General features: G+C 43.1%; 1 protein-coding gene across 11 annotated transcripts in view; it reads right to left on the bottom strand.

The window, feature by feature from the left end:
- TNS3 (tensin 3) overlaps positions 1 to 25,959 on the bottom strand; it is a 430,864-nt gene that overhangs the window by 83,226 nt on the left and 321,679 nt on the right. For all 11 annotated transcript variants that reach the window (XR_012901850.2, XM_006136339.5, XM_006136336.5 and 8 more), the window contains one exon: positions 18,978 to 20,237. Coding sequence is in view for 10 of the 11 variants with exons in the window: in XM_006136339.5 (XP_006136401.3) it covers positions 18,978 to 20,237 (1,260 nt within the window). In the remaining variant the exon portion in view is untranslated. The remainder of the gene's footprint in view (positions 1 to 18,977; positions 20,238 to 25,959) is intronic.

Genomic DNA, 25,959 nt, shown 5'->3' with positions numbered 1-25,959 from the left:
CTGCACAGTATATTTACATTAAATTTCCTCATTTGAGGAGCAGCTACTCACCGAGCAACAACACAGGTGAGTAGCTGCGAGGAATGGTAGGAGCTGGGAGGTTGGGAGGGCTGAAACACCCCAGCCAGCTGACTGTGGCTTTCAGCTGAAAGAGGCTGCCCCGCACTCCAGCTGATCGGGCGGCTTCCCCTCTGCGCCTGCTCACATGGAGTTTGGTGCACCCTGGCTGAGCGCCATGGCCGGGCAGCCACTTCTCTTCCTTCCAGCCCAGCTGCCCTGCGTTCAGCCCAGGGAGGCTGCGTCTAGCTCCAGCTGTGCTGGAGCAAGCTTCCTGGGCTGAGTGCAGGGCAGCCGGGTGGGAACAAAGAGAAGCGGCTTCCAGCCAGCTGGCCATGGTGCTCAGACAGGGTGCACCAAGCTCCATGTGGACAGGCGCAGAGGGAAACCCGCCCGATCAGCTGGAGTGTGGTTCAGCCTCCTCTGGGCTGAAGGCCACAGCCATCTGGCCAGCCAGCTTCCCCTCTGCGCCTGCCCACATGGAGCATGGTGCACCCTGGCTGAGCACCATGGCCAGCTGGCTGGAAGCCGCTTCTCTTTGTTCCCACCCGGCTGCCCTGCACTCAGCCCGGGAAGCTCGCTATTGTTAGTATCCCAACACTGTCCAACCTGGAGCCCCCTCCCCGAGCCAGTGTCCCCTTCTCCACCTCCTCCTGCATCCAGATTTCCTCCCAGAGCTTACACCTCTCACCCCTTCCCACACCCAAATCCCTCATTCCCACCCCAGAGACTACACATCCTGTCTCAACACAGCAAGGGTCCAGCTAGACTGCAGGAGTTTTTCAGGATTCTGGAGATATCCCAGAAAAACTTTTCTGCATCCAGGGTTGCGTTTGTTCTTCCGCTGTTTTAGTGGAAGAGCAAACAGGCTCTTTTGGTCACCCCTATATTCCTCTTTCCACAAGGAATAAGGTGGCTTCCAAAAGAAGGGTTTTTTTTCCTGACATTTGGTCCTGTCTAGACAAGCCAAATGTTGGAAAAACCTCTTTCTACAGAATTTTTTTTTTTAAAGCAGCAGTATAAGGATTGGGAATAGCAAGTGATGGAGAGGAGAATAGAGAGAGCGGGGCTTCAAGGAAGGGGAGGGGCTTCAAGGAAGGGGCGGGGCGGTAGATCTTGGCTTGGTCTGTCATTTAAAAAGTGATCTTGGGTGTAAAAAGGTTGGGGATCACTGCTATAAAGAATTTAAAGAGTACCCCTCACCATAATTTACTGAGGAAAGTATAGATATCAAATCCTTTTTATTCTTTGAAGAGACTTAAATCTTCCATTGTTAAATGATGGATCATCAAAACCTACCCCAAACAACTCTAAGAGAAACTCTACAAACACATTCCTCAAGAACCAGGCTTAGGGAACTTCTACATGTTTCCTAAAATTCACAAATAATGGAATCTTGGCAGACCCATCATATCTGGGAACAATACCTTTTCTGAAGGACTATCAGGACTCATATAAACCATCTTCAAAAAACTCACCCCACAAAGGGCCAGAATCTTCCAGGATACAACCATCTTCTTCAGCAAACTCCACAACATTAACAACCAAACCCCCTCTGACCACACACTCCAGATGTCATATACCATCCAACACTGGAACCCATACAAGGTATCATGAAATGACTACACACATACTCAATGGAGATCCCATTCTGAAAGAAAACTTTACTTAACCTCTCTTCTGGCCACATAACCAGGCCAGCATCACTCTGGGAATTAGCTTTTCATCTGCTCTGGAGTGCCCCCTTTCAGCTAGCATCATACCTGCTGTTACCTATTTTTCTCCACCTCTGTGTTACTAGGACCCACGTACCTCCAGACCGTGGCATCTTCTTCTCTGGGTACTGCCCTGCTGCAGTGCCCGCACACTCTGGGGTCCTCCCCCTGTGGGAACTCCCAACTCCCTATGCCCACCTTGCAGTCATCATCTAGCCCCTCACCTCCGGGGCAAACTGCAGTCTGAAATGGCCACTCACCATTGGCAAGGGGGTGTTGACTTGCTGCCTTTGCCTCTCCTGGCTACCTCCCCACAGCCCTAATACCCTAAGGCCTTGCTTCAGGCCCTGTAGCTTGCTTGGTCAGAACTTCCCCATCTCTGCCTGCCTTTTCCCAGCCTTGCTCTCACTACAGCCCTAGTATTATCAGGTCTTGTCTCAGGCCCTGCAGCCTGGGATTGCGGTCAAGCCAGAGCTCCCCAGCTCTGCCTGCCTCTTTCCAGCACTACCCTGTATCAGGAAGCCTCCAGCTTCCCTAGCAGCCAAGTTCCTCCTGCTCCCCAACCAGAGCAAGAGTCAGTCTGTGTCCTCCCTCCAGCAGCACTTATTTATGCAGTCCCAAGAGGGCCATAATTGGCTGCTATCTGCTGCTGCTGCTTGCTCCACAGCCCCAGCCCTCTCCCAGGGCTGGGTTTTAGGCCTTAAGGGCCAGTACAGGGCAGATGCCCCATCACACACACCTCTCCCTAAATCTACAAGCAAAGCACTGATAACATGCAATCCTTTTAATCTCAACAAAGAGGGTTTTTTTAAACCTTTTTTAATAAAAGAAATATCAACCAGGCACTGTTTAAGAGATAAAAAACTAGTATACAAATGATTACACTTCTCTAATAAAAAAGCAAGCAAGAAAGCAAGCAAAAAAGGGTCCTCCAAACCTACTGTATTCCCAAAACCTTATAAAAGCTTTTCTTCTTTGAGGCTCCTTTGCCCCTTAGAATCACTAAGCATCCCTAACTGTGTTTATGTGAACCCTTAAATAAGCCATTTCTGGGCTAAAATTCATTGATGACATTTCTGTTATCAAGGTAATTATGCTATTGTAGAGCTGAGATGGATCTCACTGACACAAGTGGTAATTAAGAGCAATCCCATTGAAATTAATGGCATCACACACTGAGAGTGGTGTAAAGCCACTCTCAATGAAAGCAAGATCCTAGTGCAAAGTTATCCAAGGTTAGAATTACAAGGAAATGTAAGTGCCTAGAAATCACTGGGATTTGCAAAGCCTTATTTCAGCCCCTAGGTTCTGCACACAATATGGGGGGGGGAGAAGAGACAGGTACCTTACAATGGGATTCACAAAGCCCAGCATTTACAGCAGCGCCACACCTATGCTACATAGCTAGTGAGCAATGATTACCTGAGGCATGTGTGCTAAGCCCCCTCCCCTCAGTAGAAGCACCTAAAACCTAGATTTAAAGAGTCACCTCTAAGATTCTCAACTGCTTGCTCTCTCTCTGGCCCAGTGCTGGAGCTGTCTCATTGTACTAAAATAACTGAAGAGTGACTGGGCCAGAGAGAATAAGAGAGAAGAAACATAAAAATGACTCTGTAACCTGGTGGATCAAGCACTCACCTGAGCAATGGGAGACCCCTTCACTGTCTCCATTGAAAAAAAAATATCCATAGTGCAACAGATTTAACAGAGGGTTACTGAAGGAACTCCACAGCAGCATATTCCAGGGCCTGAGGATTAGGGCACTCATGAGGGAGGTGGCAGATCCATGTCAAAATCCCTTTTTGGGCAGGGAGTGAGGGTTTGTGCTGGGTGTTGTCCCAGAACCCAGATGAGGATCCTTGCTACTGGTCTAGGCTCTCCAACATAGCCCCATTCACTGCCCTTGGAAAAAGTTGCTAAGTCCTGAAAGCCAGGCTTTTATCCAGTAAGAGAAAACCACTTTTTCCACAAAAGAGGCTGCTATAAGTTACAAAATCACAAATCACATCAATACTTACTCAGAACAGTAGTAAGAGAGAGATAGAGCACACCAAATTTGTGGTACAGAGGAAGCGTATCTTGATCTATAGATGGAGCCCTACCAAATTTATGGTCCATTTTGGTCAATTCCGTGATCATATTAAAAATAGTAAATTTCATTATTTTAGCAAGTTATATTTGAAATTTTCCTTGTAAACTGAGCACTTGGGTGACCCCCCCCCCCCCACGGGAAATGCAAATGCCACCCAGCTGATTAGCAGAGCGGCACAACTAGGATTTTTGTTTCTATTGGTGGTGCACATTCATAGTTGCCTTGGTGTATACAAATTATTCCACACAGGCATGGAAAAAGATTAGAGGGAACATTGGTCCTCACCCAAAAAGGAGTTGGGGGGGGAGGTTATAAATATATAGTACGGGGATTATGGTACTGCTACCATAACTTCTGTGCTGCTGCAGGAGGCATTGCTTCCTTCTAAACTAGGTAGTTGGAGATTAGTGGCTGCTGAGTGCGAACCAGCAGCAGTGCAGAAGGTTGGCATGGTACTGTATGGCAACCCTTCCTTCTGCGCTGATTCTTGAAGAGCTAGACCATCAGTCACCAACCATCACTCCCCAGACAATCAGTTTTGAAGGCAGTAGGGCTGAAGTGATGGTGGCAGGCCAACAGCTGCCACTTTTGAGCAGCTCAGCTCTGAAGGTAATGCAGGAATAAGAGCAGCGATACCACAATTCTCCTTAAAATAACCTTGTGACCCCCTACTAGTCTCTTTTGGGTCAGGACCCCCAATTTAAGAAACTCTGGTCTCCTGTGATATTGGTATAGCATGAGGTAAAAGCACACAAAAGAACAGATTTCATCGGAGGAGACCAGATTTCATGATCCATAACATGTATTTCATGTTCACAAATTCGGCAGGACCCTAGCTATAGACTAAATATAAACAGTTTCCAGTATGTGTGTGAGTGAAAAGCCTGCACAAAACTATGCATTGTGCGCATCACACGTTTGAAAAGAGTTCAAACAGACACAAATAAACCTTACCTTTAAAAGACTCACAACTTGACTTTTCTATTTGTATCTGCAAATAACTACCGGGATAACTTTGCTTACAAAGCAGTTCTTCAATACTTTCCTTCTACTTAATTTACAATATTGGATTCCCAATTCACACAAACAAAATAAGATGGCTGTATCAAATGCATGAAAAATACATTAAATTTGTTAAACAGACCGTGCTCTGTTTCCGTAGTTAAAATCAGGAGTTTTAAACTGATTTTTTTAAACACGTAATCACTTAATCTTACAATTCATTTCAGTGTCCATGTTGTGACGTTGCACCCCGTATTCTTGGTGGTAATATGCTTATTAATAGGAAGATGACATAACTGGAATATGCTTTGTATAAAATACTTCATAGCATATATAATTTAAAACATTATAATCTACAGAATATGTATATTCTATATGTTTCATGTATCATTACTTTATTTGAAATTAGAAATATGAAGGACAAGCCTGTTTAATAATCTAGACATGCTAAGTGTGGGCCATTAGTAGTACACAAGGAACTTAATGACCTTGTACTGAGGACACTGATCTATGCATAGTCTTGCTTTTCCTGCAAGCCTAGACCAGGTGGGCATATTCCTTCAGGCTGGATCCGGACACAGGGTTAGTTCCTTGGTGGGCCCGCATATCCATGTTTACCTGTGCCTCTGCAGGTTTCGGAAGATAGCAGCTCTCATTGGATCACAGCTCTCATTGGCTGCGAATCACCATTCACAGCCAAAATGAGTGGTAGGAAGCAGTGTCCTGGTCTGCGACGCTTCCCACCGCTCACATTGGCCGCGAACGGTGAGTGGCAATCCTCCGATACCTGCAGAGGCACAGGTAAACACAGCGGTGGTGGCCTGCCAGGGACTAATCCTGTGGGCTGCCATTTTTTAATTGCCCACCCCTGGCCTAGACTCAAGTTGGTGCTGCCCAGACATTTGACCAAATCACCTGATGCTGTAAACCATTTTGGATGCTGTATTTTTCCACTGTGTGAAAAGTTTAAACTGAACACAAAGGAGTTCCGCTTTTGGCAATGGGAGTCTAACAGCGGGAAACCAAACAAAAGCAGTGGCTGCCAGATGTGAGGGCACCCTGTTTACTAAGATGTCTGACTATTAAGAAGGATCAGGCCCAAATTGGGAAGGTTCCCCGCTTCTGAGAAAAGATAATTAGAGCTACTGTTAAGGTAACAAGTTTCTTATATTATTAAGCTTAGCTGGTGTGTTTTGTTTTATTTTGCTTAGTAACTTAATCTGTCTGCTATTACTTGCAACCACTTAAATCCTATTTTTTATACTTAATAAAATCACTTTTGTTTATTAATAAATCCAGTATAAATAACTTACTTGGTACTAACACTTAAGTCTTATTCTGCATAAAGTTTTATATAGATCAAGCTCACCTGGTCCCACTGGTGTTATGACAAATCTCTTTGAGCCTTCTCAGAGCTGAGCTGTTCTCAGTGTCTGTGTAACTCTGCTTCAGGCTGAGACCCCAACTCTGTACTATTGCTGGAGGAGACTGGAGGGTCTGGGTCAACAGGACATGGCTATGGGGCACCCAAGAGGGCAGATAGGCTGACTCAGTGGTATTTTAGCACATTTAGTCTGAACGGATCTCTATGACCAGCCCCATCACACATGTGATTTATCCTATAATGACCAGATTCTACAAAAAGCTAGGTGTTTTAGTATTTAGTTGGTATTATGCAACATACTATATTTACTAGATGTTCTGTTTTTGCTTAACAGAAAGTCATAGCCATTGTCTGAAATGCACAGATGACCTCATAAAGCAGTTCAATTTTCAACATACACAAAGCAAAATGACATACCTAAACTTACAACAGAATCGTTGAAGGTAAAGCTTTCACTTCCAAACGCAAGAGCTAAATACATTTATTCCCAGTAATAATTCTAGACAGCAGTTTCAATCCTTAACGAAAATAATAAATAATGGATTATGTCCAACTGTAGTGTTAGAAGCATGTATGGGTGGACTGTGCATGAGGCCAATATGTGGGAGTGTTGGCACTTCATTTGGCTTGATAAAAAGGTATTTTTGTGTCATTTTAAAATAAATGGCAAAGTGAACAGAGTGTGTGTATATGTGATCCTGGTTTAGTCTAAATCTAAAGAATAAATATATAAAGTCCATGGTCCCAAGCACAAATGGGGGTGTAAACTGATTAATACTTTGTAGAAGATGCTCATTCAGTACATAAAAATCGTGTAGAAGTGCGTACTATGTTGGATAAATGTGTGAAGGGCTATATTATTAAAGCGTCAAGGTGGTAGGTTTATTCTGGAGTCTAAATATAGCAAACAAGGATTAATAAAAATAAAAACAGGTAACTCCTTTATGAGGGAGCTCAGGACACCTTGCCCACTGTTGCAACATAAGGTTCATTCTGTAAATTACTTTTATTTCTCAAGCAGTATTCAAAAATAAGCCTTTATGGAAATTGTAAACAGTTTTAACATTCTCCTCTCACAACAGACAGTGGTAATGTCAAACAACTAATTTTTTTTTTTAAATAATGAAACACAAACAAAAATTTACCTTGACACCTGTTTAACTACAATCAATAGCAGAACTTCTCCTATGACAGGTGTGGACAAGATATGGCACATGGCTGGATCCAGCACGCCAAGCTGTTTGAGCCGGCCTGCGTTTCGCCCTGATGTGCCCTCGCCCCAGGTCAATCAAGACATGGGGGGATGGGAGAGTGTGTGAAGTCATTTGCTGTTCAAAGTAGCTGGCAGCTCCCTGCCTCTGCAAAGGGCACATGAAATCTAGAGGGAGCTGCCAGCTGCTTTGAAAAGCGTATGACTGAACATACTTCCCCACCCTCAGGTCCCAATTGGCCTGAAGGTGGGAAAGCATGCGAAGTTTCCTCCGGGCTCCATGCAGCACTGCCACTTTGAAATGCCACGTGGAGCCTAGACTCAGAGTCCCCAGCCTAATCTAGGCTCCATGCGGTGCTGCCGCTTTGAAATGCCACAGGGAGCACGAGGCCGGTGGGGAGCTGCTTGAGTTCCCCATTGGCCACGTGCTCCCCTCAGCACTTTTGTCTGTTGCTATACTTCAAAGGTGGAAGTGCCCTTATTGACTAATCGAACAGTCAATGCAAATTATCGAAATTTTACATCCCTAGAACTGATGGAAGTCACTGGCTGAACACCTGGAACCAAAATCTGCTAAGAAAACAAAATTTCAATAGCAATAGCCTCTTTCTGCAGGCACAGAAAGCATATATTCTTTATTTGGACTAATTCAAAGTTGAGAAATTGATTGGAATTTGAAAAAGCAGGAAAACTCATTTTTTTCCCTTTCAGTACATGAATAAAAACAAAAGGGGAGGTAGCTTCAAAAGTCTGAAGAACAACCAAAGTAATTTAGGAGACTGTCTTATTTTCCAGAGACTTGGGCAAGTAAAAACAACTTCCAGCCTCTTTCATTTAAGGCAAATCTGATATTCTGATCAATCTGAGAACAATAATCAGTTTAATTCACTCGCTTCAGTTAATCTCTTTTTTAAAATAATCATTTAGTTGTAAATGTGAAACTTTTTGATAACAGAATGTTATGTATACAAAACATTTGAGATTATTTTGTTTAAAAAAAACCAACAAATTATGTGTGCTGTTTTGTATATTTAATTAAATTCCAGTTATCATCCTAATGGACACCAATAAGGAGCAAACATTAATTACCTGATAAATTAGCAATATATCAGTCACCATTTTCTAAAATGCTCAAAATGTACAATTAATAAGACTCTGAACATATTAAGCTACATAATTCTATTATCTATCTGTGCAGCCACAGTAACTAATCATTAAGATTAATGAATTATTCATGCATACTGAAAGAGAATAGACTTCTTCATTAAAATAAGATTAACATGCTATTCATATGTACGTTGCTTAAATATTCAAATCTACAGTCAATCTGAAGTACCTAACACATGGATTAATCAGGACTGACTCTGTACAAGAGCACATTGCACTGCCTACAACAGTGTTTCTCAACCAGCGGTACAAGTACCCTTAGGGTACTCAAGAAAAATTTGGGGGAACATCAACACAACTGAAATTTGGAGAAAACAATGTTTGTTATCTCAAAAAAGATATATTGGCATTGGAAAAGATTCAGAAAAGGGCAACAAAAATGATTAGAGGTTTGGAATGGGTTCCATATGAAGAAAGATTAAAAAGACTGGGACTTCTCAGCTTTGAAAAGAGGAGACTAAGGGGGGATATGATAGAGGTCTATAAAATCATGACAGGTGTGGAGAAAGTGAATAGGGAAAAGTTATGTTCTTGTTCCATAACATAAGAATTAGGGGGTCACCAAATTAAATTAACAGGTAGCAAGTTTAAAACAAACAAAAGGAAGTTTTTCTTCATGCAGTGTACAATCAACCTGTGAAACTCCTTGTCAGAAGATGTTGTGAAGACCAAGACTTTATCAGGATTCAGAAAAGAGCTAGGTAAATTCATGGAAGATAGGTTCATTAATACTTATTGACCAGAATGTGTAGGAATGGTGTCCTTAGCCTCTGTTTGTCGGGGCTGGAAATGGGTGACAGGAGAGGGATCATGTTCACTCCCTCTGGGGCATCTGGCACTGGCCACTAACAGAAAACAAGATACTGAGCTAGATGGACCTTTTGTCTGACTCAGTATGGCTGTTCTTATGTTCTTAAATTAAAAACCAATATTTACTAGGGATGTGTAAACCTGTTGTTAACCTTACTCAGGTAACCAATTAAACAGGATTTTACATCTCTAATATTTGCATAGTAACACTAATTCTTATCACACTAAATGTAAATCTGCAGTAACTCAGCTGAAGTCAGTGGAACTCAACCACTGTAAATTAGGTCACCTACATTGGTCTATGGCAGCGGTTCCCAACCTTTTCAAGATGGGGACCCATTTTGACAATTCAGGAAGACTTGGTGACCCAAGGCAATTCAAAAACGGCGGGAAGAGAAGAGGCAGAGCCACCTGGGGAGACACTTGGCGACCCTTTTGAAATGTAATGGAGACCCATATTTGGGTCCCAACCCATAGGTTGGAAAACCCTGGCCTATGGGATATGCTTAGTACAGTAACATCCATAGCCATACAGAAATCCTTAGACATTGTATTTGGACATGCCACATTCTCCTGTCACTTTACAAAGCCTTTCAGATTAATCAAGTTGCTTTCCCACTGAACATAACAGAAGGGAACATTTGGAATAGCTCAAATCATTATTTTAGAAAGATAGCTAAGTCAAAGGATTTTTCTCTCCTATAACAGATACTTTGTTGCAGGATTTATGGCACTAGGACTTGGATTCCCTTCAAAGCTGTATTTTTCCATTACCCAAAGGCCTCTGAAGATGTTCCAGACACAGGTAATCAGATGAATAGCTGCTTCATTTTTATTCAGTTTGCATCTAGACTTTTGTTTTTGAGGGGAGGATCTGTTCATACAATCCAATAGTATGCCACATTTACCATTGCTATTGCCACTTTCTTTAAACTTAATTTTTATGCAATTAACTGCCTCAGCTCTCTGGGGCATCTTTAAATTCTACCTTTGCAGAACCAAGCTAAACAAAAGTTCCCTGGGAAAGCAAGAAGCCAATATCCTCCATTGTGTAAACAGGGCAGGCCCACACTGTTCAATCAAGGCTTACTACATGGAATATACTTAAAGAAAGCAATAACCCATATATGGGGAAAACTGTCACAACTACGTTGACAGCTGCTCTATAACAAAGGGACTGCAGTATACTTGTTTCATTCTTCAAATCTGTCTACACATGGTGACTAAAGGTGTTAAAATCTGTTTATTGGTGTAAACGTGTAACCACTCAGTTTTTTCAGTGGTTACACGTTTACATGTACAGTGGACGGCTGGAGCAGGTGCCCATTTCCCCACCCTCACGCTGCTGCCTCTGTATCAGCGGCAAGCATGCAGGGAAGCACGCAGCTCCACAGGTGCCAGCATGCACCAGGAGCCGGCTTAAAAGCTGGCTTCCCACACACCAGCTCCTGCATTCCTTCCCCCTACTGACACTGTTACAGAGGCAGCATGGTTGGGTGCATGTAATCAAGAGGGTTAACCGACGAGCTCAAGCTCATCAGTTAACCATGTACTCGGATACATGTTCATATCCCTACTGGTGACAGGCACAGATATCTCTCTCAATCATGATGCTCAAACCCAGCTATTCTATTCTTCTCCCTGGGAGGTGACTCAGAGGCATATGCTGTCTGTTTTGTCAGTTAATTCTTAAATTACTGAGGAGTAGAAGCATACAAGAAATAAAGAGGGAGTCAAGAGGTGACCAAGTGTTTGCTTTTAATTTGGCTGGATAAAGCCAGGGAACAAAGAAGTTAAATTTCTGTTAAGCAGTTGTACCTGCACAAAAGAAAGCACATGTGTTCAGGATATGTGTATTAGAGAGACAATGCCTGGGGACAAATAAGTGAGAGAGTGAGTGTGTGTCAGTGTGTGGATGTGAATGTAGAGAAACATGTGCATGTGTGCAGGTCAGCCACCCACATCCAAGAACACATTCACCTTCAGTACTCTTTGACACACATTCCATTTTTCATGGACACTTCCCGGCTGCTTCTCATACACGTGCCAGACGCACCATTCCACTGGTCACTCACCCTTCAACTCCCCCCAATGCAGTCACATAGAGCCCAACTCAACTCCCTTCCGCTCCACAGCTGCTGAGTCACAGCATGTTCCGTGAGTCATCCTTCCCGACAGCCTCACTCAGTCACGGTTCAGTCCTGTCGGTTCTCTCCATCCCACATAGGTCACCTCTCTTTCCTCTCCTCCTGTCTTCAGATCCATCTGCTAGGTCTCTGGAGAGAGATACTGGAGCCTGGAAGGGTACTGAACTTGGACTCCGCCAAGATGATAGCAAGGAAGGAACAAGCCTGTATCAGCATACTGTGAGCCTGGAGAAATCAATGATCTTCTTCCCCCCTGAGCCTATGCCAGTGGGAATCACAAACCTAGAGCCCATGCAGCTTGCTCTGGTACTGGACGGAGGCACAGTGAGCAGTGCTCTCCCTACAGACCCAACAGCAGATCAGCACCAGCTGCTCTCAAGGTTCCAACACTGGTTACAGTTGGTTCATATCTTCTGTGCCCATGAGAGCCAGAAACTTTTGATTTTTTAGAGAAGTCTTCATTTCTGAAGTGATCAAGGAAGAACAAAGATAGCAAATCTGTGGGGGAGGGAGGAACACTTCCCAGGGCATAAAAATCTCTACTCACACCTCTTACAGGATAAAACATAATAGGTACTTAATATATTCTAAGTGAGGTTGGGTTTTTTTAATCTGGTGATACTCTGTTCCACATGACAATTTCATCTGCAGTAGCTAATAATTCAGTAACTGCCATTTATTCCAATGAGAACAGAGGAAATAGCTTGCATTTGTTACCATGGATAAATGTATGAGTGTTATAGTCAGGGAGTGTAGTTAAAATGGAGGCTCTGATGGGTTCCATTTTGTGTGACCATGAAAGCAGGGAGGAGTTTTCCCGCCAAAGCCAGCGTTTGCACTCAATCCTCGTTTGCACTCCTCTCAGATATTGTGCACTTGGCCCCCTAGAAACTGCACACCATACAAAAGTTGCACATGGCTCTTCACAAGTGCACACCACCCTATGGAATCTATGCACACGTCACCAAATTATGCACTCCACACCCATAGATCTTTTCCCGCCCAAATGTTAATAAAACCCCTCTGTTCTGTTCGGGTTCATTCGTTTGCTTGGTTCACTTGTGAGTGAGTTGTTCATTTGTCTACTCCGTCGGTCTGTGCCTATGTATGTATGAGTGAGTGAGAGTGGTTGAGTTTTATCATCATCATGAGTGTAGTAGTATGGGCTCAGCTGTATAGCTATCCTGTGGGCCACCTGCGTGTGGAGAAGTCCCACGTTTGGAGGCTGAGGCCAGGGATAGTGGCAGTTGGACATTTACATCACCGCCACCACCATTTTGGACTAAGTGAATGTACTGAAGAGTCATTCGCCCCTGGATCCAGTGGAGAACTATAGTCCGAGAGGTCGAGGATTCCTGGATGGTCCAGTGTTGGAAAGGCTTGGATACCAGTTTCGAGGGATCTCCTCACCTATCCTCCACTAAGACTTAACACTAGCCCCAGCGTTGCAGGTCGTTGATCTATTATGATGTACAAGCTAGTTAATGGTTGGTCAACAACAGTGCGTAACCACATTATTTGGCCAGCATCTGGATGCCCTGTGGCCTCACAAACTGCATCTATTGCTATTCCCGCAATCAGGATTTGTGAGATGTCACTGACAAATCTATGTGGCTGCCCCCCCATCTGTTGGGCCGGTGTCAGGTTGAGGGGGTGCCTTGCAGGACTCCAAACAACTATAGAGAGTCCAGCTATGCCAGACATTAGATCTTGCGGAGCTTTTACAGCTCCACGAGGGATGTTAAATGAGGCTAGCGTGGTGCCCATGAGCTGGGTGATCACAGAGGGGAGAGGGATTGACCAAACATTATTGCGTTGGACAATGATAGGGTTTCCTGCCCCGCTATGCCAACTGGCGTTGCACACCAAATAGGTGCACTCCTCCAAGTCTACAATTTTGCTACCATTTTCTAAGGAGACGCACCCCAACCAAATGACTACCGGTTCTCCGGGGCGTCTACGGGTGGCTTCAGCCAGTTCCCTCCTTTCCGCCGCGGTGCAGGTGCGGACGATGGATTGAGTTGTGGTGTTACCTTGTTGGTCCACCAGGTGCTTGGTGACCACCACTGGGCAAACCTCCCGGGGCTGGTTATCTTCTTCGGCGGGGGCGGGAGATTTTTCGGGCAGGAGTGGGGCGGACGGGTACGGGGGGGGGGGGGTTGGGTAGAGGTGGTCTTGGTTCCTCAACGGGGTTTTGTGTGCCGCCAGCTCTAGCACTGTTTGTGGGGCACATTTGCTGTGTGACTGTTCGTGCAGTAACTTCGTACTGGTCTATTAGGCGCAGTGCGGTTATGAACTGGCCATATAGTGCTCCTAAAAGGTGGTGAGGTTCATAAGTATCAGGTTTTAACTTATGGCGCGTTCGTGCGTTTACGAGGGTGGCAGCTACGTTGGCGGCTAAGGTGTGTGCTCGGCCCCCAGTCTCTAAGTCAGGGTAGAATGTCGAGGGAGAGACAGAGGCTCCTGCCTTTTTTATGCAGGACTCCATAGCCTTAAGGGCATGACGGGGGGGTCGCTGCAGTATGCTGTCACCTGTGTTGGTGATTTGGTGATACTGGGCATGGAAGAGTAAATCTTCCGGGGTTAAATTAGTTCTATCTTCCCACGGGCATCCTGTTCGTGATGCCATGTCACGAGAATCACAGGTCTGATAATGAATACCCAAGGGGGGAAGGACAGAACCAGGTGGACAGTTTTATCAAATAAAAAATATTTATTTATCACAGTGGTGAATTTATAGTATTTATTCTAAGATTTTTAATAGACCGTGTTAATAATGAATTTACAGTATTTATTATATTTATTCTATGGCTTCTAGTAAAACGTGTCAGAGATATAAGGATGGGAATGGCAAGGGGAATAGTCTCTAATCTTTAACTATCCAGCTACAGTAATTAAATAACAGTGATAACTACAAACGCTTATGTACAGGCAGTCCCCGGGTTACATGGATCCGACTTACATCGGATCCCTACTTACAAACGGGGTGAGGCAACCCCGCACTAGCTGCTTCCCCACAGCAGACCAGGGAGACGCGGAACAGCTTTTCTCAGCAGACACCTCAGCTTGAGAATAAAGGACTGAGGGAAGTGAGGTGTGGGAGAATAAAACTGAGTTCTGGAGAAATGTTTGGCTAGAGTTTCCCCTACAATATGTACCAGTTCCGACTTACATACGAATTCAACTTAAGAACAAACCTACAGTCCCTATCTTGTACGTAACCCGGGGACTGCCTGTACTACCCAAAAACAACTTCAACACTAAGCTTATACAACAGGAAAAAATCAAATCATACATACCAACTTACTCAGCACACGGAACATTTCACAGATATCGGTTCAGTTGCGAAGGCCTTGGTTACGCCCGAGAGTCGAGGGAGGTGGCTGATCAGCTGATCAGGCCGGCAGCGCTTTGAAGTATACAAGAATGCACACGCACAGTGGTACGTGTGTTGCGAAGACATCCTAGAGCGAACTGTGCGATGGGTATTTATCCCCAAATCTGCACATCGCTTTCCCGCGCTTGCATATTACCATATATGGCCCAATGGTCACCAAGTGGGGGGTCTGTGTCCCAGGGGTTGGGCCAAAACAGTGAAGGTTTCATGCGACCAGATAAGCCCCGCAGTTCTCACGCCAAGGTGATGGGTGGGAGAGTCTGAGGCTATTTTCCCCTTTTCACACCTTTCCTTTTTCTAAAGGCAATGATATGCAGGAAGGGTGCGGCCGGTTTCTCTCAAGGAGTACTGCAGCCCACTATAACAAGAGCGGCCTGGCCAAACTTTTTTACTGGGGGGGGGGGGGCAGTTTCTTTTCTCTAACAGTCGTGAGCAACGGCTGTACATCAACCATTTATAATATATATTTTCTTTTGTTTGGGGATTTTCTGTCTTCTTTCTTCTAAGGTTAGGGTGGGTTTGTATTTCTGTTTGCCATTTCTTGTGTATGCTGTTTTTGAACAATTTGACAATATATGGTTTGGCCCTAAATTTGGTGTCTGCCTGTTTATTAAAGAAATCACCGGTGACAGATACAGATTTATCAGGCGTTCCTCGCTTCTGAATCCAGAGACATTTAACAGCTTTTAGTCACAGCGAGCCTAGTTTATTCTTAATTAGGTTAAAATTAAACGTTGCAGCATTCCCTGTTGAACACATTCATTAAATGTGCCACAGACACACTTGCTTTCAAAAAGAATGAAAACAACTAACTTGAGTTTAAGGTGCTGCTTTGAAATCCAAAGTCCTAAACAGTCTCAGTGAGACCTGCCTACCCCAGTGACTACATTTCCCCCAGTTCCATACTGCACAGCAGTGGCCAAAACGACAGCTTAGTTATCGAGCCCCTGTTCTAAAAGGGAAGAGAAGACCGGTGAAAGGACATTTTCTATGTCCTCCTCTCCCCCCCCCCCCCCCGCATCTTCGAAACTTCCCTTCCACAGTTCAAAATAATCTGAATCTGTTGAACCGCGAGACCTTATTTAACTTTCCCAAGCATGTGAGAATTCTAAGGTGTCTAGGGGGGGTCTCCATAAAGGTTGTTTCTTTTGTATTCAACAGTCTGGCTGGTTGAATGTTCTGCCGTGTAGGTTGGACCTACATTTCTGGACTTTACTATTTCAAGTCTTTTTCAAGGTTTGTAAATTCATATTTGAAGCCCTAGGGAGCTCTAATGACACAATAGGTTCTGCTGGTATCAAACCTGAATAAATGCAGAAATCCCATACAATCCTCCTTCCACAAACTTATTTATTATGCATGACTGTCTGAAAAAGCCTTTGGAAGAATAAGAGTATGCTTGTGGGACTGTACTTTCAATAAGGAAGTGTTATTTATGCCTTCACATTAGAACCACGGTCATCCAATGAAATTAACAGGCAGAAGCTTTAAAGCAAACACACACACACAGTGCACAGTCAACCTATGGAAGTCACTGCCAAGAGATGCTGTGAAGATCAAAAGTATAACTGGGTTCAAAAAAGAATTAGATAAGTTCATGGAGGATAGGTCCATCCGTGCTTACAGTTCTAGATGATCAGGAATGCAATTCCTTGCTCTTGGTGTCCCTGAAGCTCTGACTGCTAGAAACAAGAATTGGACAACCCGGGGTAGGATCCCTCAAAAGTACCATATTTTGTTTATTCCCTCTTTAGCACCTGGTACTGGCCACTGTCAAATGACAGGATACTGTACTAGATGGATCACTGGTGTGACACAGTATGTCATTCTTATGTCCTATATTTTACCAACCAGTTCTGACTGATTTCAGTGAGGTGATTCATGTTGTAAGATACTACTTAACGTGAATAATAGAATCATAGATCTGGAAGAGACCTCAGGAGGTCATCAAGTCCAGCCCCCTGCCCAAGGCAGGACCAATCCCAACTAAATCAACCCAGCCAGGGTTTTGTCAAGCCGAGACAAATAACACTGGCAGAATCAGGCTCTGAAAATGGAAGCAAGGATACAAAAAGAAAGCATCTCAATGGTTAACCTTTTCTCAAGAAATTTTTCCCAAACACAAACATCCTCTCGAAGGCATAGAAACTATGACTAGAAGTCACCCTACAAATCTAGAATAGACAAACCCAGAAGAGGAGGGTACAACAGCGGAGAGCTTCTTTTGTCTTAGTTTAGCTACACACTAGGAGGCTTGGCCTGCAAAGCCATGGTGTATGAATTTTTCATACTCTTAGCTGATGTTGCCATGCTGGCAGAAACTATAATATAGACATGATCTACAACTGGGTCCAAATTTTTATTTTTTAGTCTTGAAGGTAGTTTGGTAAACATTACTCTTTTTATCACCTAGATTTTAAAGTCTCCTCAACTAATGACCACACTTAAATATCATAGACAATGGGAGTCTTCAAAATTAAAGTAATGAAGATTTAAAGGACAGTTTGGTCTCATTCACTGGCCAATTAATACTTGGGCCTTTTTGCAGGCCAGTTTTGCTGTAAATTACTGATGATTCTGTATGTGTTTTTGGACTGTAAATGAAGTACGCTAAGGTAGCCAACCCATTTCCCACATTCAAGGATGTCAAAGGGTAGACTAGTTTATAATGGGCAGATCTCACTTTTAATTTCTACCACTGAACTAAACATTTATAAGATTCAAGTCCATTACAAAGAAATGTATTTCAGTCAAAGATATTCCCCTGAACAAAACTTCTGTGTTGAAATCCAGTAGAAGTTACTCAAATAAATTTTCCACCAGGACAAATTATAAAAAGCCAAGAAATCCCTATTCCTCAGCCATCTCTTGTAAGGTGCAACTATGAGTTCACTACCTCCACATTATCTCACCAACACCCACCCCATAAGAAACAAATACCTCTTCCCTCCACACCCATTCAAAATATGAAACTCTTAACTGCTACAACATGGAGTTGCATGGCCATTTTTTTGAATTATTCAAAATAGCAGCCTGGGCCAATGCCCTATCCCCTAAATCTAAAAGAGATGGTTAGTGTGAATGGTGTAGATTTTTAACTGACAGTTAATATGCTTAGTATTGTGTTAATAAAAGAAATTAATTTTAATTTATTATTAAATAGAAATAGGCTGTGATAGTAGTGTTTATCATTTTGCAAAGTTGTATATTCTAGTATTGATATGCAGGTGATACAAAGAGGCAGAATGGTGCTGTAGTTTGTTCTTTCAGTAACTGGTGTTTGTGGTCAGTTTAAGGTGAAAACCAGAGGCAATGAATGAAGTTGTTAAGCTACTGGAAACCCAAAGGAAAAAAGAAAAGAGCAAAAAAAATTTAAAAAGGAGCATTTTAAAATATTTGATCTGCAAAGTTAGTATAATATTTTCATGAAAATATTCATAGGGAGTTCATGAAGTGAACCATGAAGAGTTATTGTGCCAAATGTGGTGGAAATGAAATTAATTCAGAAATATATACAACAGAGGGATTTCTGCTTGAATTAATGTGGAAATTTTAGTGCAACCTTAACGTCAATGTTACTGCTGATGTCTCCACAAAACTGCTTTGCATTGCAATTAATGGGATTGTCTATTTTTTAAAATTCTCTCCTCAGAGGCAGAACAGCAACAATCGTGCTTGTGGCTCTTCCAGGGGACTTTACCGAACACTGAGGTTTTGTTCAGTGAAGTATTACATTGTAAAAAAACAACTCAGAGTGTAGCATCCTAAAGCACTTAATGATTTTGAAAGAAAATTTTTTTTAAAATGATGAATGATAATTCATTTTCATCCCGTCATTCCACAGATCACTATGAAAAAAGGGTAGCAGAGATAATTTCTCTCACACTGACAATCATCTGAAAGTAATAAGCAATGACCTCTGTTCCTGCTGAGCGATATCAAAAGAAAAAAATGCTGGGAAAAGCATTACATGCATGTGTTATTAAAATAACTTACCATGCCTGGAAAGATTCCTGTTTGTGACCTCTCCTTTCTCACGGAGCCCAGGGCTCACGCTGAGCCCTCCCACATCCCCATCAGGGCTGGGGAAACCATTCACTTGACTTGTGTCCCTGGAGACTGAGTTAATGCGGGTCGGGATAGGTTCAAATGTAGGATCCAGCTCCAAGATCAGTCTATTCAGCTGCTCAATTGACTGGTCGATATCCAGAGTAGGAGAGGAAGGCAAGCCCTCTACGTTCACTCCTTGAGCCAGGCCATTTGTGTCTTTTTCAGTTACCAATCTAGATTTAAAAGCCTCAGGCCCTGGGTGTTCTGCTACTTCACCGGAAGTTGGCATGATCCCTATTCCACGCTGCACAGCATCTCTGCTGCTGGCTCGCCGGGTGGGTGTGTCGGGGCTTCTGGGTTGGCTCTGCACATTGCTTGAATTTTCTGCAGTGCTAGGAATGCCAAGCCTTACTTCACTCTCTGGGGAGTAGGTGTATTGGTGAGCCGTGACCATCTGCTGTTGGCGCACCCAGGTCTGAGTAGAGTAGTTACTGGGGCCATAAGCCTGAGGCTGAGTGGAGACAGGAGGATTCCTTTGCAGCTGCTGGGATTGCTTTGGCTCACCATTTCCGAATGATCTTTCATACAGGGGATCCACACCTATTCCCAGGTCTGGAGCCAGAGCACTGTGGTGGTCCTCTCCAGTGTTGCTTCCAAAGCCATCTGAGAGCAGCGAATTCTGACTGCTTTTGTGACAGCTGAAGTTTCCAAGGTGGGCTGAGGGTTGCCCTTCAGAAGAGGACAGTGTCCCGATGCTGTCCACACTATGAAGGTCATGGCTGGGCATCTCATCATCCAGAATATCTGTCTCCCTATCCTTCAGTTTGGTGTCTCCGTTCACATGCACCTGAGCTGGCACTATGTGGCGAGTCCCACTGTACTTGTTTTGGGCATCAGTCATATCCTTGAGGGGGCTGACTGAGTTTTCTAGGCCAAAGCCACTAAGTAGCTGGTCCAGTTCTGCCTTCTCTTGTGGGCTCAAGCCCCGTTTGGTGCCCGGTGGTAGATGCTCCTCAGTCTTGTCTGTCCTTATAGAAGTTGTTGAGTGTCCTGAGTCACTGCTGACAGATAAAGTATGGTCACTGTGATCAGGGCTGCTGGTCACAGGAACCCCCTGTCCTCCACTGGGGATGCTAGTATCTGAAGAGCTCTTCTTCCTCACTTTAGCATAAAGACTTCCATCAATAGGACCCTGGGTGTGCAGCACTGTGAAAGGAGTGGGTCAGGAGAAAGAGAAAAAACCCAAGAATATTAGATAAAAGCACTTAACATTGTATTACATTGCAGCATTGCATTACATTGCAGAGGCATTACTGAGAGCACATACATTCATTTTCTTTGTAAACACATGCTCATTTTAAAACCACATTTCAATTTCTAGCAAAGCGCTTGATAAAAATAGCATTGTACAAAACAGAAAGGGGGACAGTTAGGTGCCTGATCTTGTGACAAAATGTAATTTTCCATTTTTCTACTTTCCTAGAAATGAAATGATGGCATAACAAGTTCACTGTTGATACTGGTTTCAAGACCCACATTACTGAGTATCAAGAATCTGAGACACAATCAGCATTCCATTAAGACTCTACTAGAACTTTCAAGTAGTGCTCTGAGCATCTGTTTTGCAATTGCCAGTCTGCCAGCTACTAGGAATATGTTAAAACACATTACCACTGATCAACTGCTATTGTTTTATTTTTGGTAGCCCACAGAAATGACAGGCACTTAATCAGAGCAGGAGTCTATGTGCAGGATATCAACTCATACACCGTATATCTTGACAGAAGCATGCACATAATATCTAACTAGCTTTGTATGATACATATTGTAGGTACACCACTTCTTTAGTGGGTATTTTCTTTTTAATTTTAATAATGTCAAGACAACTAGTTCTCACAAATTGGAAAGAATCAGGTTAAACAGGAAGGAAGGTAGGTAGATATCAACTGCACTTGTATAACTTTTGTCTTTTGAGTATGAACATCCTTGATTTTTGTCTCTGATCTGAAAAAGACTTTAATTAAGAAGTTCATATCTGGCCAGACATGCAGAAATTGTACGTAATGGGGAATTTTTATAATATATAGTTTGTGTCGCGGTGTGTGTGTGTTTGGGTGCGCAAGAGAATGAATGTTCCAAATTCTGCTCCTGATTAATAGAACCCCTCTATTGTCATTGAAGTTGCAGCATTATAAATTAAAGTCTGCGAGTCAGATTTTACAGGAGTATCTGCTAATGTCTGAGCTCTGTTGTCACAAATACCTGCAAACTTACTCTAGGTACAATATGTATCTACATACTATAAACAGCTCAGTGGGACCAGTCAATGGGACCACACATATACTTAAGATTTTGTGCATGCTTAAATGCTTTGTTTGCTTGTGATCAAAGAGAATACAGGTAGTCCTCTCAACAACTAAAGTTGCATTTCAAATTTCCAAATGCCTTTTGTGTTCAAATTTGGCCATGCCCAATACAAAAGGTTTAATTTGTCTGTTTGTTTATTTATGGAAGGGTTCTGCAAATTTGCTCAATTCATTTGAGTTACTCAAACATTAAACAAAGGTACTTTTCTCACATGTTCTCTCAGGAACTTTTGAGCTAGGTTAATTTAGAATTGACTAACGTTGCAATGCTAAACTTGGCTTGCTTTTATATTATTCATTAAGATTTTTTAAAATACTCTGATTTAAAATACTCTGTAGCTTTAAAGTTATAAATGCTTGAAAGTGCCTATTTCACGCACAAGATGTACCTTTCTACTATTCATTTTTAAGATGTAAACTAAGCTCGCCACATCCAAGAAGTCTTATATTGAGACTTACCCAGAATGCAAGTGATACCCAACTAACAACTGCAAAACTTCAGCAAGGGAGGTTTAGGTTGGACATTAGGAAAAAGTTCCTAACCATCAGGGTAGTCAAACACTGGAATAAATTGCCCAGGGAGGTTGTGGAATCCCCATGTCTGGAGATACTTAAGAGTAGGTTAGATAAATGTCTATCAGCGATAGCCTAGATAGTATTTGGTCCTGGCATGAGGGCAGGGGACTGGACTCAATGACCTCTCGAGGTACCTTCCAGTCCTAGTATTCTATGATTCTACAAAAATCAAAACATTGAGATCTAATGCCATAACAAACACATCCTATTCACAATCCAACATGTTCTAAAGGAGCTTTCAACCTCAGCCTACACTTGGTAGTTATTACCAAAGGTTATTCTTCAACCAGAGCACCCCAATGTCACAGCACCCAAAATATCTGAATTTTCCTGACTCTATGAAATAACCGAGCATAATTAGACTAGGAGGCTCTCTCAAATTTTGTAACATGTTTCTACAGGAAAAGTAAGACAATATTGTGTAATGGGGCTTAATGGAGATCTAGACATGACAATTATTCAAACACACACAGTATATTTCCCGCATATTTCTTAAAATAAGGTTTTCATCTCATATATAATTTGTCAAATATAACACAGAATATACTATTTTGTAAACAGGAATATTTCACACAGCCTTATGTTCACTACACATACATCATGCTGTATTACTTCATTAATCCCAGTAAAAGAAATTTTTTAAAAGACAACAAACAAGTTAGATGACTGAAAATGTCATGACGGATTGTCAGCATCTCAACTAGATACTGAACTCTAGAGAAAATTGGTCAGAACTGGTTTTTGCATAAAATTCTGAGGATTTCCTAATCAGTTTGGAATGGAAATAATACTGTGAGAATAGCCTCCTCCATGTTATTTTAGTACTAGCACTTCCAGAAATAGACAAAACCAAGAAGAGGAGAACATTACAGCTTGCTCTTAAACATTTTAAAGACTCAAAAGAGTTTTTGTTTGGTTCCATCCTATTGTATCCAGATCACTTCTCCTATCCCTATGAGTCAGGATTCAATAAAGGGAGCTTTCAATAGTCTTCGAGACATTTTGGGCCAAGGGGACAAACATGGTAAGCACTTCACTTAAGTAAGTATATATTCTGACAGGGAGTAATTCTGTTGGGTTTGTTTATTTAGCTCCCAATGATTTCAAAGGGATCTGTGCAACGATAGGTAGATTAAGTCCCTTAGGCCTGGCCTACACTGGAGCTGGAATCAACATACCTTAAATTGACGACCCCAGAGCAGGAGGTTGATGGGAGCAAACTCTCCCCTCCGCTTCCCTTACTCATGTGAGGAACAGGACTACCAGCACCGACAGGGGTGCCGCACCCTCTGAGATAGATATAGCGTGTCTTCGCTAGACACACTAAATCGAACACTGTAAGATTGACCATGGCAGTGTCGATCTTCCCCAAACGGTAGACATGCTCATAGATATTGCTAATCTAAAAGCTGAAAGTGAATCCTCCTTTTGCTTCAAAATGGGCTCTTATGTTTGACTGTGCAATTTTCTGTTGCATGTAGAGCGAGTAAAATCAAATATGTGGTTTCATTTTCACAGGATGTCTGGGTCATTTACCACAAAAGTTATATTAGGCATGAATTCCTGAACCATTTTTTTATATACGAACTCTTGAGATTACTTTGGTCATGAAGAAAGAGATCTGAATTTTAATGCAGTACAACAAATATATTCTGAATGCAATGGACAATTTAGCCTGCACCCTTGGCATTGCAAGGTTAGCTGACGAAACTGATGGAGTACATTTCATCTGTGAATGTAACAAGCACAATATTGTCACGGCATGCTTCAAGTGCATCATGGTCACGAATCTGCTGAAATTACTGGTTAGTTTTACTGACTGTGCCATTTCAGAAAGGGACTTATTCATAAACTGTATTTATTCCATGATGATAAAGAATTCATCTATTTACAATGGCAAGAAAAAAATGATTTGGTTGGAAAACACTAGTTGTATGGCACACTACCAAATTCCCTCCAATCAGAGCACAGTATACCGAATGTTAAGTGAGAGATCGAATAGGTTTTAGTCAATAATTAAAGGACAACTTTCTAATTTTGTTTAGAGACCAGACATTGTGAGTAAGTCTCCAGGTACGAAAAGCACTGCACAGAATGTCAAAAATAAGGTTCTGAAAGAACAAAAAGAATGAAGCTAGCTAGCACAGACAATTTCCTTCCTCAAGGCATTTCTCTGTGTGCTGATTGTTACAACTCTTTTCAAGTTTACACTGCAAATTGCTCAAATCTGGTAATGAGAAGGGCTACTATTCCTGAGGCTGAATGCATCCCTGATAGGTACATAATGAATGTGTCACTGTAGTTTGCAGTGCTGTAGCCATGTTGGTCCCTGTATATGAAAGACATGGGATGGGGGGAAAGGGGGAGGGGAGAGAGAATATGTTTTATTTGACTATCTTCTTAGTGAAAGACAAACTTTTGAGCTATGTAGAGCTCCTCTTCAGGTATAGGATATTCATTGATCCCAGACGTCACCTACTTGATCTCTCATACTGTACTGTATACAGATACTCAAGTGCAGATACAGATACTAAGCAATACATAGGCTTAGAGAGCTTCACTACAAAAAAAAATCACTGACAGATGGCAGAAATAATTTGTATAGTGGGGGTGCTGAGAGCCGCTGAACCAAACTAAACTCTGTAAATAAAGGAAGTCATTTTAAGTCAGGGGGTGCTGCAACACTTGGTGCATCCCTAGTTCTAGCACCTCTAACTGATGGTTTCTCAACCTATTGGATGCCATGTTCTCTCAGCAGTCCTCATTGCGGATAGCATCCTAAGCTGCTCTGGGTGCCTACTGATCAAAGGGTGGCAGGGTTACCATATGGAATCCTTTACTATTGTAACCACAGTTCAATTCCGTGTTGCTAAATGAAATCAAAGTATTCTGTTTTCTACAATGCAACCATGGGATAATTATTTTCTGTCCGGCTTGTTTCCAGTATAAAAAACAGAGGCAAACTTTAAATACTGTTTTGATTAGCATAGGCGCCAGTTCCCCACTCCCCAGAGAATGCTTGATACTCCCCTTCACCCCAGGTCCCCTTTACCCCAAGCCTGTTCCCACCCACACTCTGCACCATGTTTTCTCTGGCTTTCCACCCCCTCCTTCCTGAATGCAGTGAAACAGCTATGCGAGGGGAGGAAGGGGAAGGAGTTGATGAGCAGGCAAGCGAGAGGTACTGGAGCAGTAAGTGGAGAGTTGGCTGCTGGTGGAAGCTAAGCATCCACAAATTTTTCTCTGCAGTTGGCACCTATATTAATTAGTATGGGCAGCTATCTCAGCACCAAGACCCAAATAGATTCAGGAGCTGGGGAAGAGCTCAGGAGAAGGAAAGTGAAAAACTAATATTCTTTTACTAATCAGAGGTAAAAGGAATTTAAATTTCTTACAGGTACTGTTGTATCGCACGCACACCCATAGGGTGGGGCTCAGGGCAGGGGGTTGGGAAAGGACAGTGCCCGTAAGAAATGTAAGTATGTGGGGCTCACGGCAAGTGATTGTTGTGGGTGTATATGAGCTCAGGACATGAGGTGGGGATGTGGGGGAGCAGGAGCTTGAGGATGTGAGGGGTTAGGGCAGGGGGCTGTGTATGGGGCGGGTGCAGGAGTCAGAGCTAGGGCTATCTGAAGGGCTCGTGGCAGGGGGAGAAGGTATATGTGGAGGAGGGGAGTGCTAGGGGGAAACGGTGCTATGAGGGTGGCTCAAGTCCCCTCCACCCCCCAAACTAAGATTTGTACCAGAAGGCTGCTCCCTTTCATCACTCTCAAGGGAGCAAAAGGGAAGCTCGCAGTGTGGGTCATGCTCTCCTCTGCCCCTCTCCCCTTCCCAGCCAGGAGGGAGAAGAATGCACGCACATGGTATGCTTTGTTCCGCTCCCTGATGGCAAGGGATACAGTAAGTAGTGTTGCCATATGACTCTTGGAGAATGGGGGGCTTTGCCCCAGACCCCTCTTAAATGGTGCCCTGGAGGGGGGCTGGGG

The sequence above is a fragment of the Pelodiscus sinensis genome, chromosome 2, assembly GCF_052426305.1.
Source record: "Pelodiscus sinensis isolate ZL-2025 chromosome 2, ASM5242630v1, whole genome shotgun sequence".
In the NCBI taxonomy this organism is placed as follows: domain Eukaryota; kingdom Metazoa; phylum Chordata; order Testudines; family Trionychidae; genus Pelodiscus; species Pelodiscus sinensis.
The sequence above is the reverse complement of the archived record's forward strand: the minus strand, read 5'-3'. Positions and strand labels throughout refer to the sequence as shown.